The sequence below is a fragment of the Buteo buteo genome, chromosome Z (genome assembly GCF_964188355.1).
Source record: "Buteo buteo chromosome Z, bButBut1.hap1.1, whole genome shotgun sequence".
Lineage (NCBI taxonomy): Eukaryota > Metazoa > Chordata > Aves > Accipitriformes > Accipitridae > Buteo > Buteo buteo.
In genome coordinates, this window is record NC_134204.1 from 45716954 (window position 1) to 45731761 (window position 14808).

Genomic DNA, 14808 nt, shown 5'->3' on the forward strand with positions numbered 1-14808 from the left:
GTCATATGAACTAAATTCCTTTGTGTCTAGAAATTCAGAAAATTACTACTGTATTTTTTACTTTTTAAGAAGTTGCCAAGTGTGGGATAATTTGGCACTAGTTAAACACTGGAAGCTAGAGAGCAGCTTAAAGGAGTATTAGCAGGACAAAAATCTTTCTCACTAGGATAAAAATACTTTAACCTTTTAGTCTTAAAAGTTTAAAAAAATCCATTAACTAAGCAAACAGGCCTCTCAACTACAAGCTTTAAATTCTAGACTATTGTTTAGTGTTGTATAGTGACATGTTAATACCATTGACTGTCTGGACCAGTTTATTTCATTGATGGCAGTATGATGTTCATGTGACTGTTAACTATGTCTTGAGATACTTTGTGTAATCAGGAGCCAGGTGAGCAGAAATGCATGACCATGCTTTTTGTGCTTCAGTTTTCTTCCATTATTTTAAAATATAATTGAGAATTGTGTCACTTTCTGAAAACTTGAAAGAACTGTTTTGATCTGGAATTAAAATGTGTACGTATGTTGAGTAAAAAAAAATATTTTTATGTGAAATTTGCAGTTCGCCCTCTCAGCAGAGAGATCACCATGAGTCAAGCATACCAAAATATGTGTGCTGGGATGTACAAGGTAATTTATTTGTGCTTGCTGAACAATGGCTCAATTTTTTTGTAATAGGAATCAAGCATACATTGCATGCCGCCTTTGTTTTTAGTGTGCCTGGAAATTAAGTTCAAGTTTATAAAGTGATATGGTAAATTCTCTACTATTTTTCTATCCTTCCTGTTATAGCTAAATCATAACTTTCATCTTGCTCACAGCAAAATCTGACATAAAGCTAATGCTTTTCACTATATTTATCCTTTCCTTTTTAGACAATGATCGCATTTGACATGGATGGCAAAGTAAGAAAACCTAAGTTTGAACTGGATAGTGAACAAGTTCGATATGAGCACAGGTTTGCTCCATTCAACAGTGTTATCACACCACCCCCAGTGCACTACTTGCAGTTTAAAGTGAGTAATCTTAAAACACGGTGTCACGTGCATTTATAAAGGTAGTTTGCTCACCTGCTTTAGACATTGTTGTCATTGTAAGAAGACCCTTTGACATCTCAAAGTTAATACTGAAGCATGAGTCAAAATGGCAAGGAGTTCTAGCTTTAGTTGTGTGCAAGGAAAATATATTGCTTTGGCTTCTTACTAAAATTAGACCCTTAGATGTTTAAAAATAGGTCTGATGTGGCAGTTTGAGATACTTGTGTTGGTTTGCATGTAAATAAAATCTCTTGAGAGTCTATTGACAGACTTTTTGTCTGTGGTTTACATATCACTGCAGCAAGCAAACAGGAAAATGAAACAAAAGTAATTTTGAGTGTTAAATCACAGAAGTGTTGGTTGGAAGGGACCAGCAGGGGCTTGTCTTGTCCAGTCTTCTCCTTAAAGTAGTAGATCATTATAGATCCATTATAGATCACATCAGCTGTGTCTTTGTCTAGCCAAGCCTGAAAAAATCAGAAGGGCAAAGATTAGTTAACCTGATCCAACTACTTTTTCTGGTCCGTTAGTCTTTGGATAACCTGCTTGAGGGCTACACTATTCACCTTCTTTCCTAATGTCGGGTCTGAACTACCCAAGCCCCAGTTTGTGGTCTCTCCCCTCATGTTATATTGTCTGCCATTAACAAGGAGTATTGTCTTCTGACAACTTTGTAGCTGCCTTTCAGGTAGTTGTAGGCTGCTATTAAGGTTACTCATTAGCATGCTTCTTGTCTAACTGAAGAAGTCCAGGTCCATTGACCTCTCCTTGCGGGTCACGTGCTCTAGGCCCCCAGCCATCTCCACATCTCCACATCTTTCTTGAACTCAGTGGATCCAACACTGGACACAATATTTAAGATGTTACAGCACAAATAATGAATGTAGGATGATAACCTTACTTGATCTGCTGGCCATACTCCTGCTTGTGTAGTCCCGTATGAGGCTTGTCTTATTTGTACTAAGAGCACCTTCTTGGCTTGTATTCAACTTGGTATTCACAGTAACCCTGCTACTCATCCAGCCGGTTATCAGCCTCTACTGATTTGTGGGGTTATTCTGCCTCAGGTGCAGAAGTTTGGGCATTTCTTGTTGAACTTAGATTTTTGGTGGCCAGGCTTCAAGATTCTAAAGGTCTGTCTGAACTCAAACTGTACTATTTTGTATGCCACCCACTCTTACTACTTTAGTGTTATGAACAGTTGTAGTGGAGATTAGGGCTATCATGGCTTCTTCCTTGTCAATTGAAGATTTTTATCCCTAATGGGAACAAAAAAAATAAAATTGGAAGTATCAAAATTATGTAAAATGAAGTTTTGAACAGTGTCAGTATCTCACTTGCTGTAAACTTGATTTGAGTAAACAATATCACATACTTTTTTCTCTCCTATTTTTCCTGTATTTTCACACCCTGCTGCATGGCTCTATTAAAGCAAATGAATGCTAATTTATTCAGGAGAGGGATTGTTTTCTAAAAAGTATGAGAAGTTCATCACGTTCTGCAGCACTCTAAAATAATTGTTAAGCACTGTATTGCTGCTTGGTGTTTGCCATTTTAAATAGATGTTTTCATCTTCAGTATATATTCATAAAATATTATTTAGTCAACATAACTTTTTTCTTTAATATACTAATTTGTTTTCATTTAAGGTGATAAAAATATACAATTTGTTGGCAACTGATTTTAATGTATATTTTTATATTTCTGTAACACGCTAGGAAATGTCTGATTTAAATAAGTACAGCCCACCTCCTCAGTCATCTGATCTCTACATGGCAGCTAGCAAACACTTCCAGCAAGCTAAAATGATTCTTGAGAATATTCCTAATCCAGACTATGAGGTAAGACTGAAACACTGGAAAAAGGAGTATTTGCTCATAATAGAATAAGTATTTGTTTTCAGCTGGATCTGCTTGAGATCCAAAGTGTACTTTGTCAAAATGCTGAGCAAAGCTGAGTACTTTGTCCACTCCTTAATCAGAGGAGGGTGGTGGCACCTTACTCAGTGGTCTGTTTTAATATGTTAGATAACATTAATCAGGGTTGTGCTTGCTGTTCCAAAGCCTCTCCCTGATGACTATCTTAGATGCTAGATAGCAGTTTAGTTCCTTCTTGCATGTTGCCTTCTGGCCCTGTTCTAAAAGCATATCAGTTTTAACAAGGTGATGCATGCCTGCCTCACTTACCTGGAATCTGGTAATTCACATGTACTCCTGAAAGGCGGGAAAAATAGGTTTCAATGTCATCAGGCTGAAAAGAGGATTGAGTCTAGTACTTGTTTCCTGGAGCGGTTTTCTCAGCACTGGGCTGTAAACACAGGTAGGAATTTCTCCCTCTTTGTCCATAGCCTAAAAACTAAGTGTCTGTGACTGTATTTTGGGGGAAGGAGGATGCTTATTCTGTTGCATCTGAGCAGGTTAAGAACAGTTACGGGATTAGGTTCTCTTGAGAATTTAGGAATCCCTGCCTGTTCTCTGGATCCTGGTGGTATTCACGCATGAGCTATCTGATTGAGGCTAACTGAGGTAGAGGTAGGTTGAGTGTGCCCAGAGCACTTCCATAGAAAAAACCACCAGTTTGGTACTTGAGTTTCCCCTTCTCATCGCGTCACAGTGTGGAGGGTAGATGCCTAGAGTCTGTCTAAACCTTTATTTGGATGACTGCTTCTGAACTTGCCATAGTTTAACAATTTTTGAACATAAGCATGGAGAGCAGTGGTTTCTATGGTCTGTTGAATAAAAAAAGTGACTATTAAAATAAATGCCCCCTTCATTAAATTTCATTAATCCAGCTGTTACACTTCAAAGCAAATCCAAAACACCTTGATCTCTGTTCAGTTGATACTGTAAGAGGACTGCTGTTTTGTATGTCGAGAATTTGAGTATTATCTTTGGAATAATTTTGAGGTTATATGCTTTCACTTGAAAACTTCTTGCTGTTTTGTGTTCAGGTCAATCGAATTCTAAAAGTTGCTAAACCCAATATTGTGGTCATGAAGCTGCTGGCAGGAGGCCACAAAAAGGACTCTAAGGTAAGAAGATGCCCACTGAATTGGATGTGAAATGTAGTCTTACACACAGTGCTACCACAGATCTCTTGCAGCTGAATGAGCAGATTCAGGCCATAGTTACACTAACTTTTAAAAGAACTGGGAAAGTAACTTAATCCATTTTTCCCTTGGAAATAGTTTGTTGTAGTTACTTAAATATGGAAAACTCTCGTTTCTAAATGTTTTGGAAAAAAAATTGGGAAGTGCATGTGGGATGACATGTACAAATATGGGTATTCTTCAAGAGCAAGAAGAAGTAATTGGTAGCAGTGTATCAGTAGCTTGTGTGAACAGTTGGGAGAGTGCTGGCTGTCAGGATTAGCGGCTGCCACATGGCTCAGAGGGAGGACAGGGCCTTCAGACTTCCTGCCAGAAGCTAAGCACAGAAGAATGAAGGAGCACGCTGAAGAGGCACACCAGCACCCTACAGCTCTGTGCCCATCACTACTGGAGAATGATTGGCATATCCAGAACTGGGTTGGAATATTTTTCAGATACTAATTTAAATAGCTAGGATTATTCTTTTTTCAATCTTTTGCTGTTTAAAAGTTTTTCTTCTCTCTGCAGGGTATCCGTCATTTTGAATATTAAATTCAGTAGTACTGCTGTGTAATGTTTTAAATATTTTCTTTCTAGGTCCCTCCAGAATTTGACTTCTCCCCTCATAAATATTTTCCAGTTGTGAAGCTTGTTTGAAAGACAGATTATTGTTAGGATACCTGAAGCATAATCTGTGTATCAGATACCAGTTGTAGGATGGATTATCTAGTGCTGTACCCAGACTGAGAGGGATCTCTAGGATAAAAGTACTGTTACATGGAATATATAGTCTGCCTTCTTTACGTAATCTGAATGACAACTGCTGTTTTAAAGTGGTTTGTATAAAGCTTTATGGGTGAAGCTGATTTTAATCAACTGTATTGTTGAAGAATGTTGTACCTTGGTTGATTTTATTAAAGATTTAATCATAAATCATTTTTATAAATGAGCTCTGACAGAAAATGGTGGTTTAGGGATTTAGTAACATTTGGGACTGAACAATGCAGTAGAGCCTTATGTCTGATAGGCACAGCTGAGCTACTGAAATTCTGCTTTGGACAAAGCCACTTGGAAAGACTCCAAGTTTCCATATTTTTACCTAAATTGCATCAAATTTGCTCACTTTGCAAGTAGAAAGACTGGGTTCTTTTCTTCCCCAGTCCTGCAAGCTAAACCAATCTTTATAGAAATTAAGAACAGATGAAAACTAGTCATTTAGCTCCTACTGCACTGCATTCAGCAATATTTGTTTTACTGAAGTCAATTATCTAGGAGGTATTTTGTCTTAAATGTAGAAGTCCTTGAAGACAGTGAGAAATGAAGTTACTTCTAGTTGCAGTTTCTTTCTTTGTCTTTATTCTTCATGGTACTGGAGAATCTGCATAGCTGATACTGTAATAGGCACTAGCAACACAGGAACATAAGATAGTAGGGGTGTATGTTAACCACTCTGCAACTTTATTTCAATCCTGTTGTTACTTTGCTATTGCAAAGGAGGGATTGTTAATTTGTTCCATTGCTGAGTCAACTCTTGCATGACTTTTATTCTCTTGTTTTGACTGCAATGCTGCTGCTGGGTTCTACTGCCTTCTTTAATGGTTGATGCAGGTAGAAATCCCAGGCAGGAGGAGCTCCAAACCTACCTTTTTCTTCCTGGAACAGGTCTTCCTCTTGTGCTTCCAGATGTGAAATAATAGGTTAGCTGATGTGTTGAGCAACCTTCCGCTACAAGATCGGAAAAACAAAAAACATTTAAAAAGCTGACTTGCTCTTTGATAAACCATATTGCCAAGTCTTAACCTGGGCCATAAAAGCAAATCCTCCAGGTTTGCCTGTGTTGGACAGGACAATTCTTCATTTTGGTGCAAAATGGCTTCCTCCATAGCGATAAGCTTGTAACTCTTTCTTGACCATGCAAGACAGTTGTGTTTCTCCTAACATGTGGTTGTACTGTGGAATAATACCACTTCAACTCCATCACCTAAGCAGCAGTGCTGCTGAGCTAGAGCTGGAAAACAGTGAAGGAACTCTGAAGTGGAACACCCATTTGTCTGCCAGCAATTTGCAGCTTCTTGAAAGAAGCAGAATTACTGCCCTGAATACATGCTTTTCCTGATTTCTTTGCCAAGGAGGTTGCATACCATTTTATATGTTTGCTTATCATCATGACTAATACGCTTGAATGCTTCTATATTGTTGCCAAAGGAATGAAAATCCTGGAAACTAAAAAGTAGTCGTGAACATGGCAAACTGGTTCTAGTGTAAGGCACTGAGAATTCATCTGGCTTTTGCTGCCGCCTTGTAAACAATCACAAAAATCTTTCCTGTCTTAAAAATCTTGAACTACATGACAGCAGCTCAAGGACAGCCTTTGGTATTTCTCCAAAGGAAGCAGCAAGTAAAAGAGAAACCAAGTTCTGCGTCACTTATAGAACTAAGAAAACAGGAATGATCATCTTTCCCATTTTCATGAACATTAAAAGTGGATGAAGTATAGAGAATAAGGTGAATACAGAGTAGAGAAGATTATTTTTATTTTAAAATATGATCAGGCTTAGTTTTTAAAAAAACATCAACGACAAGTGTTAATTTAACTCCAAGATGATTACAGCAAAGAAGCTTTCCCTGTCTTGCACAACTAAAAATTTTAGAGAAAGACAACACTATGTAAACCACAGTTCCAAATTAATCTCTTGTTTTGTTCAACTAAAAGTCCTTTAATTTTAAAATTCTAATTCTGTATAGTAGACATACAGGCCCCTTGTCTACTAGCAATCTACTACCCTAGTTACATTCCTGTAGCACTTGAAGCTGTTGAGAGTAAGACTGCATTCATTCATGGTTTTGAACATTGCTCTTATGCAGGTTTTCAGACCCACTACTGTCAGAGGTGTAACAAGTGTCCTTTGTACAAAGGTAGTCTTGTTTATGGAGAGGACAACATCTAGCTGATTAGCAAGAAGCCCAGTCAGGTTTGGGCAGTGTACAGAAATACAGCCAAAACAATTCATTTTTAAAAGAATTCTATGGCAATATACTAATTACCTTATGGATTTTGTTTGTTTGTTTGGGATTTAACCAGTATCAAGTTAAAGCCATTCATTCAACTTGAATACAGTGTTTCACTGTACATTTTATACTGTTAGAATATATGCTCTTTAACAATCACTATTAAACTTGTGATTAACTTCATCTCAGCTATATAATTCTCTACAGATTAAGTCCTAAGAAAATGCCCCTTCTACTAAGAATATGGGTAAACGTTTTGATCTTAAAATATGCCATTATTTGAAAAAAAAACCCCACCCACCTTAATAGCCCAAGTTGCCCAATGCTTGTCAGTTAGAAGAGATGCTTATACTTCCTTTTCTCTCCTGCTTACAGGCATTTGTTTTCCCTGCTATATTGACTGTATTAGCTCGGACCAGTTAAGTCTGACTTAAGTGGTGAAAAAAAATGAGTAACCAAGAATTCAGTAATGGAAGTTAGTGCTTTTCTTAGAAGAATTCAAGTCACACATGGCAAGTCTATCAATGAACTGTTTATGTATTTAGGCTTAAGAGGCACCATTTAACTTGAGCTCTCCCTTTCACTCTGATAACTAACACTCATACACAAAAGAACCAACCTTCCGCTTGCATATTTAGACATCTGCAGGTACAGGAGCTGTAAACTAGTAGACTGAGGAATGACACACCACAGAAGTAGTTACAAAATGAAGTGCATTAAGAGAAAGTCAAGACAAATTTGTTATTTTCTTTAATGGAATTGCTGGTTGGGAAGTCAGTCATGTCTGTCTGCTCCCATGCTGCCTCAACAGAGGTTGGTTCATACTTGCAAAGATCGCTCCTGACACAGGTGTTGGTCTTGAGAACAGACACAATCTTCAGAACTTTTTACTAGACACAATGCAGGCTGGACTGCAGTTAAGGGTGCCTTAGTGGTAGCAGAGGGTATTTCTAAGTTATCACAAGTAAACTAGTTTCTAGTTTACATTCAACAAGTTACAGAAAAGACAAAGACTACAGAACATTAACAACATTATACCTTGTGCTTAACTTAGGACTTCACACCAACTACAGCTTCACCTGTGGGAGCCACTGAGATGTGTGGTAAATGCAGTCAGGTCTACCTTCTTCAAAAGTCTGGCAGAGCAGATTAGTCACTTTGAACAGCTGAGATGATTGCTGTTCTACAAGGCAAGCATTTGCCTTTCTACTTTTTAGCAGAAGATAGTGGCTGGGTGGAGTAAAGGGCAGTCCTAGCACAGCTATTCAGATGGCTTTGTTACAAAAAGTTCAGGAGTTTGAATTTTTACACTTTAAACTTGTGCAAGTTAGTGGTAACTGAACCATACCATAGTACTGATCTTGTGAACAGGGGTCCAACAAAGCTTTCAGAAAAATCTTCCTGACTAATCTCTTAATGAGAAGACACTATTGTCAGAATCCTTTTTTTTTTTAACCTAAACACTGAGAACACAACCAGGATAGTGTTTCAGCCTGGTTACAGACAGTGTAAGCTAGCAATTTCATTTAGAAGGCCCAGGAAAGTATATCGTACTGTGTAATATCTGACGACTACAATCACACTTTCTGAGTCTATCTACATTGCAGTAAAAAGGTGGCAGAATAGGCACCATGGGCCATTTTTCATCCTTCCCATGTTTTGTCAAGGTTAAGTCAGCTTGTCTTAAGCTCCTCGTAGAACTAGGCTGGGGATTTCTCTACTGCATTGCTCAGGGGAGTGAGTCATCCTTGGCAGAGGACTCTTTTTCATCTATACCAATCTGCAAATATTGTTACTGCAGTATGACTGTACAAGTTGGCTAACTGCAAAGTTACTACACTTATTGCTAGTTAATTTCAATACTGGAAGTGGTAGGAAGGAAAGAGTCATTGCAGAGGTCAAGATGTTTTAAAACAAGCCTCCAGAGATTTAAGATGATTTTTTTTCACCACTGAAACAGTACTAAAACTTCACAAGAAAATACTACTTCATTTGGGCCCTTATTGAAGACTTGAGAAGATAATCAAAACATTCTCAGATCACTTTGCTGTCATCGTTGCTGCATTTATATGAAGAGGTGACTAGGTCGCATGATGAACCTCCTTTGCTCACAATCTCTGTCGTTCATCATGCACAGATAAGTGGTTCTTCATATCTTCAGGGTTTTGAACTAATTAGGAAAAAAGGTACAGAAATCTCTTTAAGAGGCAGAAGTGATAGTTCTTCATCTAGAAAACAATCTAGAACACAGCAGGAGAAATTCTGAAAGGACTGTTAAGTACTTTATAGTACAGTAAAAGCTACAGATACTGTCCCTCCCCACCACATGTTAAACAATAGCTTCAGTGATGTTATATGTAAAATAGGTCGCTCTGTCAACATGAGGGAAAGCTCAAAGAACAAACAAATTAGCTAGCTATATCTGCTACAGGATACCATTCAAAATATCATCTTAATTTTTTTTTCTTTTTTACCATTTTCAATCCCTGCAAGTGCTGCTTCCTTGTCCATTTCTGATTCAGCTTCATTCTCATCTAAATTGTAAGCAACATCCCTGTCCTGGTTCAGTGCTTCATGTTCCTGTTTGTCTGCAAAAGCGTTAAAATTAATTAGTTTTATGCTATACCATAAGGTCATCTGCACAAGAAACAGTTACTGTAGCAATCTTCCACAGAATTTACTTGGCTGCTGAATGAATTGCTGTTTAGTGTAGGTTTTCATATTATTTCTCCTTTTGGAGTGTTAAATTTCAGAGCAGCTTTTGCTGTAAATCTTATCTAAAGAACTACATAAGAGACAGAATCTTTGGTTCAGCCAGCGCTCAGACAGACAGAAAGGAAAAGCATTAAACAATTTCAGAATACATTAAAGGACAGCCTAAGGAAGAGTAAAGCCTGAAGGCAATGCTGAAAACCCTGGCTTTTCACTGGCTACATGGCAGAGCTTTTTCTTGCACTAATGGTTGGATGATTTTTTTTTACCTAATCTTTCTGCTATTTATTTCCATTGAAATGGAAGCAGTTTAGGTAACTTGTATTCACATCTTTTGGGGGGACAGCTTGCTCTGGCCAGCATCTTTTTGGAGCAGTTGGAAAAATACTACTTTAGCAATGCAGATGAGATTATTTATCCCTGCCAAGTTATCAACAGTGTTAACATCATTACTCATGATTCTATGAATGCATTTACTAGAAAAGCATAAACAGCATTTTTTGTGGGCGTCAATTCCTGCTCTGACTGCCATAAGGCTTCCTCTTGATTACTCTGGGCTACTGGGTCCACCTGAGACCAAGTTCCTCAAGATAGATGGAAGGATGTCTAGATTCTGGTCAGGTTTGGGCACATCAATACTCTGCTGCTCGGTGCTGTGGAGGCACATGGTTCAGGGTCATGTGTGGTAGATGCCAGAAACTGGCACCTTTGCAATATCTGATCTGCAATTTTGCAGACTCACAATAATAAACTTTAGATACATTAAGTCTTAGGTCGAGTTTTATTTATGCTAGCTTATTTTGAAATAGGGATAGCTAGCATTTACACATGGACACTGTAAAAGGACTATCGGCAAAACATCAATACTTAGTATCATTCTACTCATCAATGCTTTGGATGGTTAACGTCTCATCCTTTTCAAATGCATCATATTCTTATAGAGCCTCAATACCTAAAAGCTTCAGGGCTGATTTCCCCAAATGCTTTGTACAGCCAATGGGGAAAGAGACAGGAAGACTGCTACGGTGATGCAGAACAACCCAGCCTGGTAGCTCCATGTTGCACAAACAGAAGCCTCTGTCTTTACCCATGGACTGTAGAAGACTGCTGGGGACCGACTAACCTTTTACATCTCACACTAACCTTTATGAAACCTTATACTAAGTCTAGCCAGCTGCCACCACTGTTGCAGAAATTGTGCCCTATTCCACACTTTCATTTCTTTTAGTGTTCTTAACAATATGTGACATGCTACCTACCAGCCTTTCCAGTGGGTGAGTCATCCTGCTTAGCATCATAATTTAGGAGCTGCTCCCTCTCGATTTCCTCACTAGCAGCCTGCTCTGCTGCCAGCTGTAATGCATCTTGCCCAGCTACATGTTTTTCATCTTCAGATGGAGTCAGCTCCTTCTCTGACTCAGGCAGCATCTCCTTATGACCTGCAGCAGCCTTGAGTGAATCCTGTGGGTTTTTCAGTTGACTAGAAAGCTTCTCCTCTTCTGCCTTAGGCTCCTGTCTTCTGCTGTCAGCTAGGCCGCTTATTCTTTCTGTAAGCAATAAAAATGATTCTGAGGAAAAAACTTAATGCCTTTCAGTGGTGGCACAAGTTAAAAACCTTTAATAAATACTGCTTTATCTTTCTCATTCAATTCTTGTTTTTTCTCTGAAAAAGTATCTTCCAACCACATCAGTTCCAAGACAACCCATGTTTTTCCTACTGGGAACAGCTAAAGGATGAGACTTTGTTTACTGTCAACAGATTCATGCTTCTACCTACTTAAAATTTTGGTATGTGCAGTTAATAAATTGGGCAGGTGAAACAGAGCAGTTTAAATAAAAATTGTAGTGTGCTATATAACCATCAGGTTTCTGTGTGTTACATTTCATTACTAATAATAAAACTGATTTGGTGTTCAAAAGTAGCTCAGGACAAAGCAGTCACATGGGCATATTTGCAAGTAAATCAAGGCTATTCTTATTTTTAAATATGAAGAGGAAGTGCAGGAGGGCTATTACTTTTAGCAGACATTATCATATCTTTTTGCCTGTGTATCTCTATTTTTACTGAAAAAAATCACAATAAAATTTGCCTGAATAAACTATACATAGATGTTGTCTTCAGTTGCTAGCTCTCTGAGATGAGAGTTGCATGCTCCCAGGATTGTAATTTAAGATAGCATGTAGGAATAATTAAATAGGAAATTTAATTTCTATCACAAACAGTACTATGCAAGACGGACACACAAAGATACATCCATTAAAATTAATAGTTTCTGAGAGTTTAGTGCCAAGAGCAACCATTAGGTTAACTAATCTGATCTCCTATGTATCATTTCCTTTACTTGCATTTTGCTCATTGACAACACATGGCAAGCATGCATGTCTGTTTTGTTAAAGCCTAACTTGCAACTATTCCGTAGGGTCGGGTAGCAGGCTAGATGTATCAAACTTATTAAGAAAGCAAATACTAAACATGCTTGAAAATCATTGCTTCCAAAAGCAGGGTATTTTCTCTGTATTAGATGAGGAATGTGATCCCAGAATTGTAAATATTTGTATTTTTATTTACATGCAACATGTCAATTACAACAAAACTAAACCAGTAGAAATGCTAGTAATAAAAATGCTTGAATAGATATTATACCTCTCCACAGCTGGAAATTTGAATAAAGTTCAGTCTGCTGGTGTCACTTTTTCCATCTTAATCTTTTGTACAAAAATGGTTTTTTTAAGCATTCAATTAAATTACAAACATTCTTAACCAGTTGCTAGTAAGAGAGTGATTTCCATCTCACCTTTAGCCTGCAGCAAGTCTATCTTTTTTACTGTAGGTACTGCTTTAGGCACATCTTCATTGGGTTTCTGCTGTTCCAAGTCAGTCTGCCTGAACTCGGTTTGCTTCAAGGCTGGTAGTTGAATATTGACCTATAAAGTGAATGTACACAGATAAGCATTGGTCTATGTAACTACTCCTGGATTTGGAAAGGGAAGTGGAAGTTAGATAAGAATTTAGTGGGGGAAGAAAAATCCTAACAAACTTGGAAATATTTGGACTGTAATTTTTATTGGTGATGGAAGTACCACACAATCTTGAATATGCAGTGATGCTTCTATATAACAGCACAACACATTGGGAGAATTTAACACACCTTTATTGTAACGGCAGCTAACAATAAAGTTACTTTTCTTGGTTAGTGTTTCACAAGAAACAACACTACCTGTTATTCTCTGAGGGTCACAGAACAGTAACACCACGCATTTCTCTACTGTTGCCCTGCTACGATGTCAGCGTTGGTGGAGAAAAAAAAAGCAGATGGCATTAACTACTGTTAGTAATCTTCACGGACAGGTAAACTGAGTTTGGGCATAATAAGACTTTAATTAAGCAAACCTGTACAGAACTGGTCTGAAACTATGTTGAATGCAGGATTAAGATAAGAAAAACACAAATCAATCAACTAGACAACAGTATCTGTTTAACATGATGAAGCTCACTTAAGAATGAATTAAATGCTGGTACTAGACTGTTCTCAGCATCTGATCTGCTTAAAGATTAATGGCTAAGATCTACACCACCTTGAAGATCTTCCAATTTAGCAATTAAAATTCCACGTACAACTTTTACTCATATTGGCATTTTATTGGCTGAAAGCTATGTCAATTCAGTTTACACAAACACTGAACATGAAATGTGCCTGGAGCCCGTGCTGTGTATTCCAGCTTTGGCACAAAAAAACAGACCATTATGGAACTGTTTGTTCTATGGGGATTTTTTGCTCATTTTTTTTGTTTTGTTTAAAAAAAAATAAAAATTGAAAGACACAGAGAAAGAACAAGCATACAGACATTTAGAGATATAAATCTTTTTACACCTGGTACTATACATATGAATAGGAAACCTTATGGTATAGGAAGTCATAGTCAACAAAGTTTTCTGCTGTGATGTTGGTAAGACTGTAGCTACCCATTGTTCTAAGCAGGTCAATAAAACACTAGGTTGTCAAGTGTTCATGCAGTCTTTTGGAGAAATGTCTGCAGAAATAAATGGTTTAATAACCAAGAAGCCAAAGTTGTAGAGGATTTGTAGGATATGATTACTTGGCTGTTTTGAAAATGTTTAATCTGAGTCAAAGGCAGGCAGAACTAAAGACCTTGTCAGGTTAACACCATGAAGTCCAACATCAACAACAAATAATCTAGCATTAACTCTTGCGAAAGCTTGAGAAACAAGTATTACCACAGAATATTTGGTTATTGTAGTAAGGATATTCAGAAGAACTCCATCTTCCTTCAGTCATGAAAACAAAAATGCTGTATTTAAAAATTATTCTGTTTCATCAATAATTCAGCCTCTTGAGGTCACTCTCTACAGTGGAAATCATAAGAAACTGAACATAAGATTATTTTTCACTTTATGCTGGGCATGAATTCTTCTGTAAAAATACTAAGCCTGCACTTACTAGCAAGAAATTACCTCTTAATTAAATATGCAAAAGCCCTTAGCTTATATTATCTTAAATTTCTAGGTCAGCAATTTTTAATGATGGTGTCAAATAAATTAAAAGGGTGTATGCTGAAAATTTTTTAAGTTGAAGTGGTTGGATAAAAAGATAATAATTGGAACATGTTGTGTATTCCTCAGCCAAGAAGTATACATCATTCCTTAAAATACAGAGCTGTAAGAAAAGCTGTTTATTAACCAACCAACACTCCATTTTCTTTCTCTGTTTTATTTTAACTCTGACCTTCCCATTACATAAGCATGTACATCTTACAAACAGGAATTATTCCAGCTAAAAACGTATACAGATTTCCTCAGGGTCCCCTTGCACTAATGATAAATAACACAGCTTTTGTACAAGCAAAAAGTTGCAACCCTTGGGCAAACAAACAACTGAGAAGGTTACAGCTTGACGTAAGAAACACGGTCACAGATGCTAGAGAACACAAGCAGACAGAATT

The 14808-nt window shown here is 37.5% G+C and overlaps 2 protein-coding genes across 5 annotated transcripts in view; one reads left to right on the forward strand and one right to left on the reverse strand.

The window, feature by feature from the left end:
• NAA35 (N-alpha-acetyltransferase 35, NatC auxiliary subunit) overlaps nt 1-12607 on the forward strand; it is a 33503-nt gene extending 20896 nt beyond the window's left edge. For all 3 annotated transcript variants that reach the window (XM_075020535.1, XM_075020537.1, XM_075020538.1), the window contains 5 exons: nt 563-630; nt 876-1016; nt 2756-2878; nt 3988-4068; nt 4723-12607. In XM_075020535.1, coding sequence (XP_074876636.1) covers nt 563-630; nt 876-1016; nt 2756-2878; nt 3988-4068; nt 4723-4782 — 473 coding nt within the window. In that variant the 3' untranslated portion in view covers nt 4783-12607. The remainder of the gene's footprint in view (nt 1-562; nt 631-875; nt 1017-2755; nt 2879-3987; nt 4069-4722) is intronic.
• Nucleotides 6643-14808, reverse strand: part of GOLM1 (golgi membrane protein 1) — a 35336-nt gene continuing 27170 nt past the window's right edge. For both annotated transcript variants that reach the window (XM_075020539.1, XM_075020540.1), the window contains 4 exons: nt 12642-12771; nt 11106-11393; nt 9609-9722; nt 6643-9304 (listed from right to left, as the gene is read on the reverse strand). In XM_075020539.1, coding sequence (XP_074876640.1) covers nt 9243-9304; nt 9609-9722; nt 11106-11393; nt 12642-12771 — 594 coding nt within the window. In that variant the 3' untranslated portion in view covers nt 6643-9242. The remainder of the gene's footprint in view (nt 9305-9608; nt 9723-11105; nt 11394-12641; nt 12772-14808) is intronic.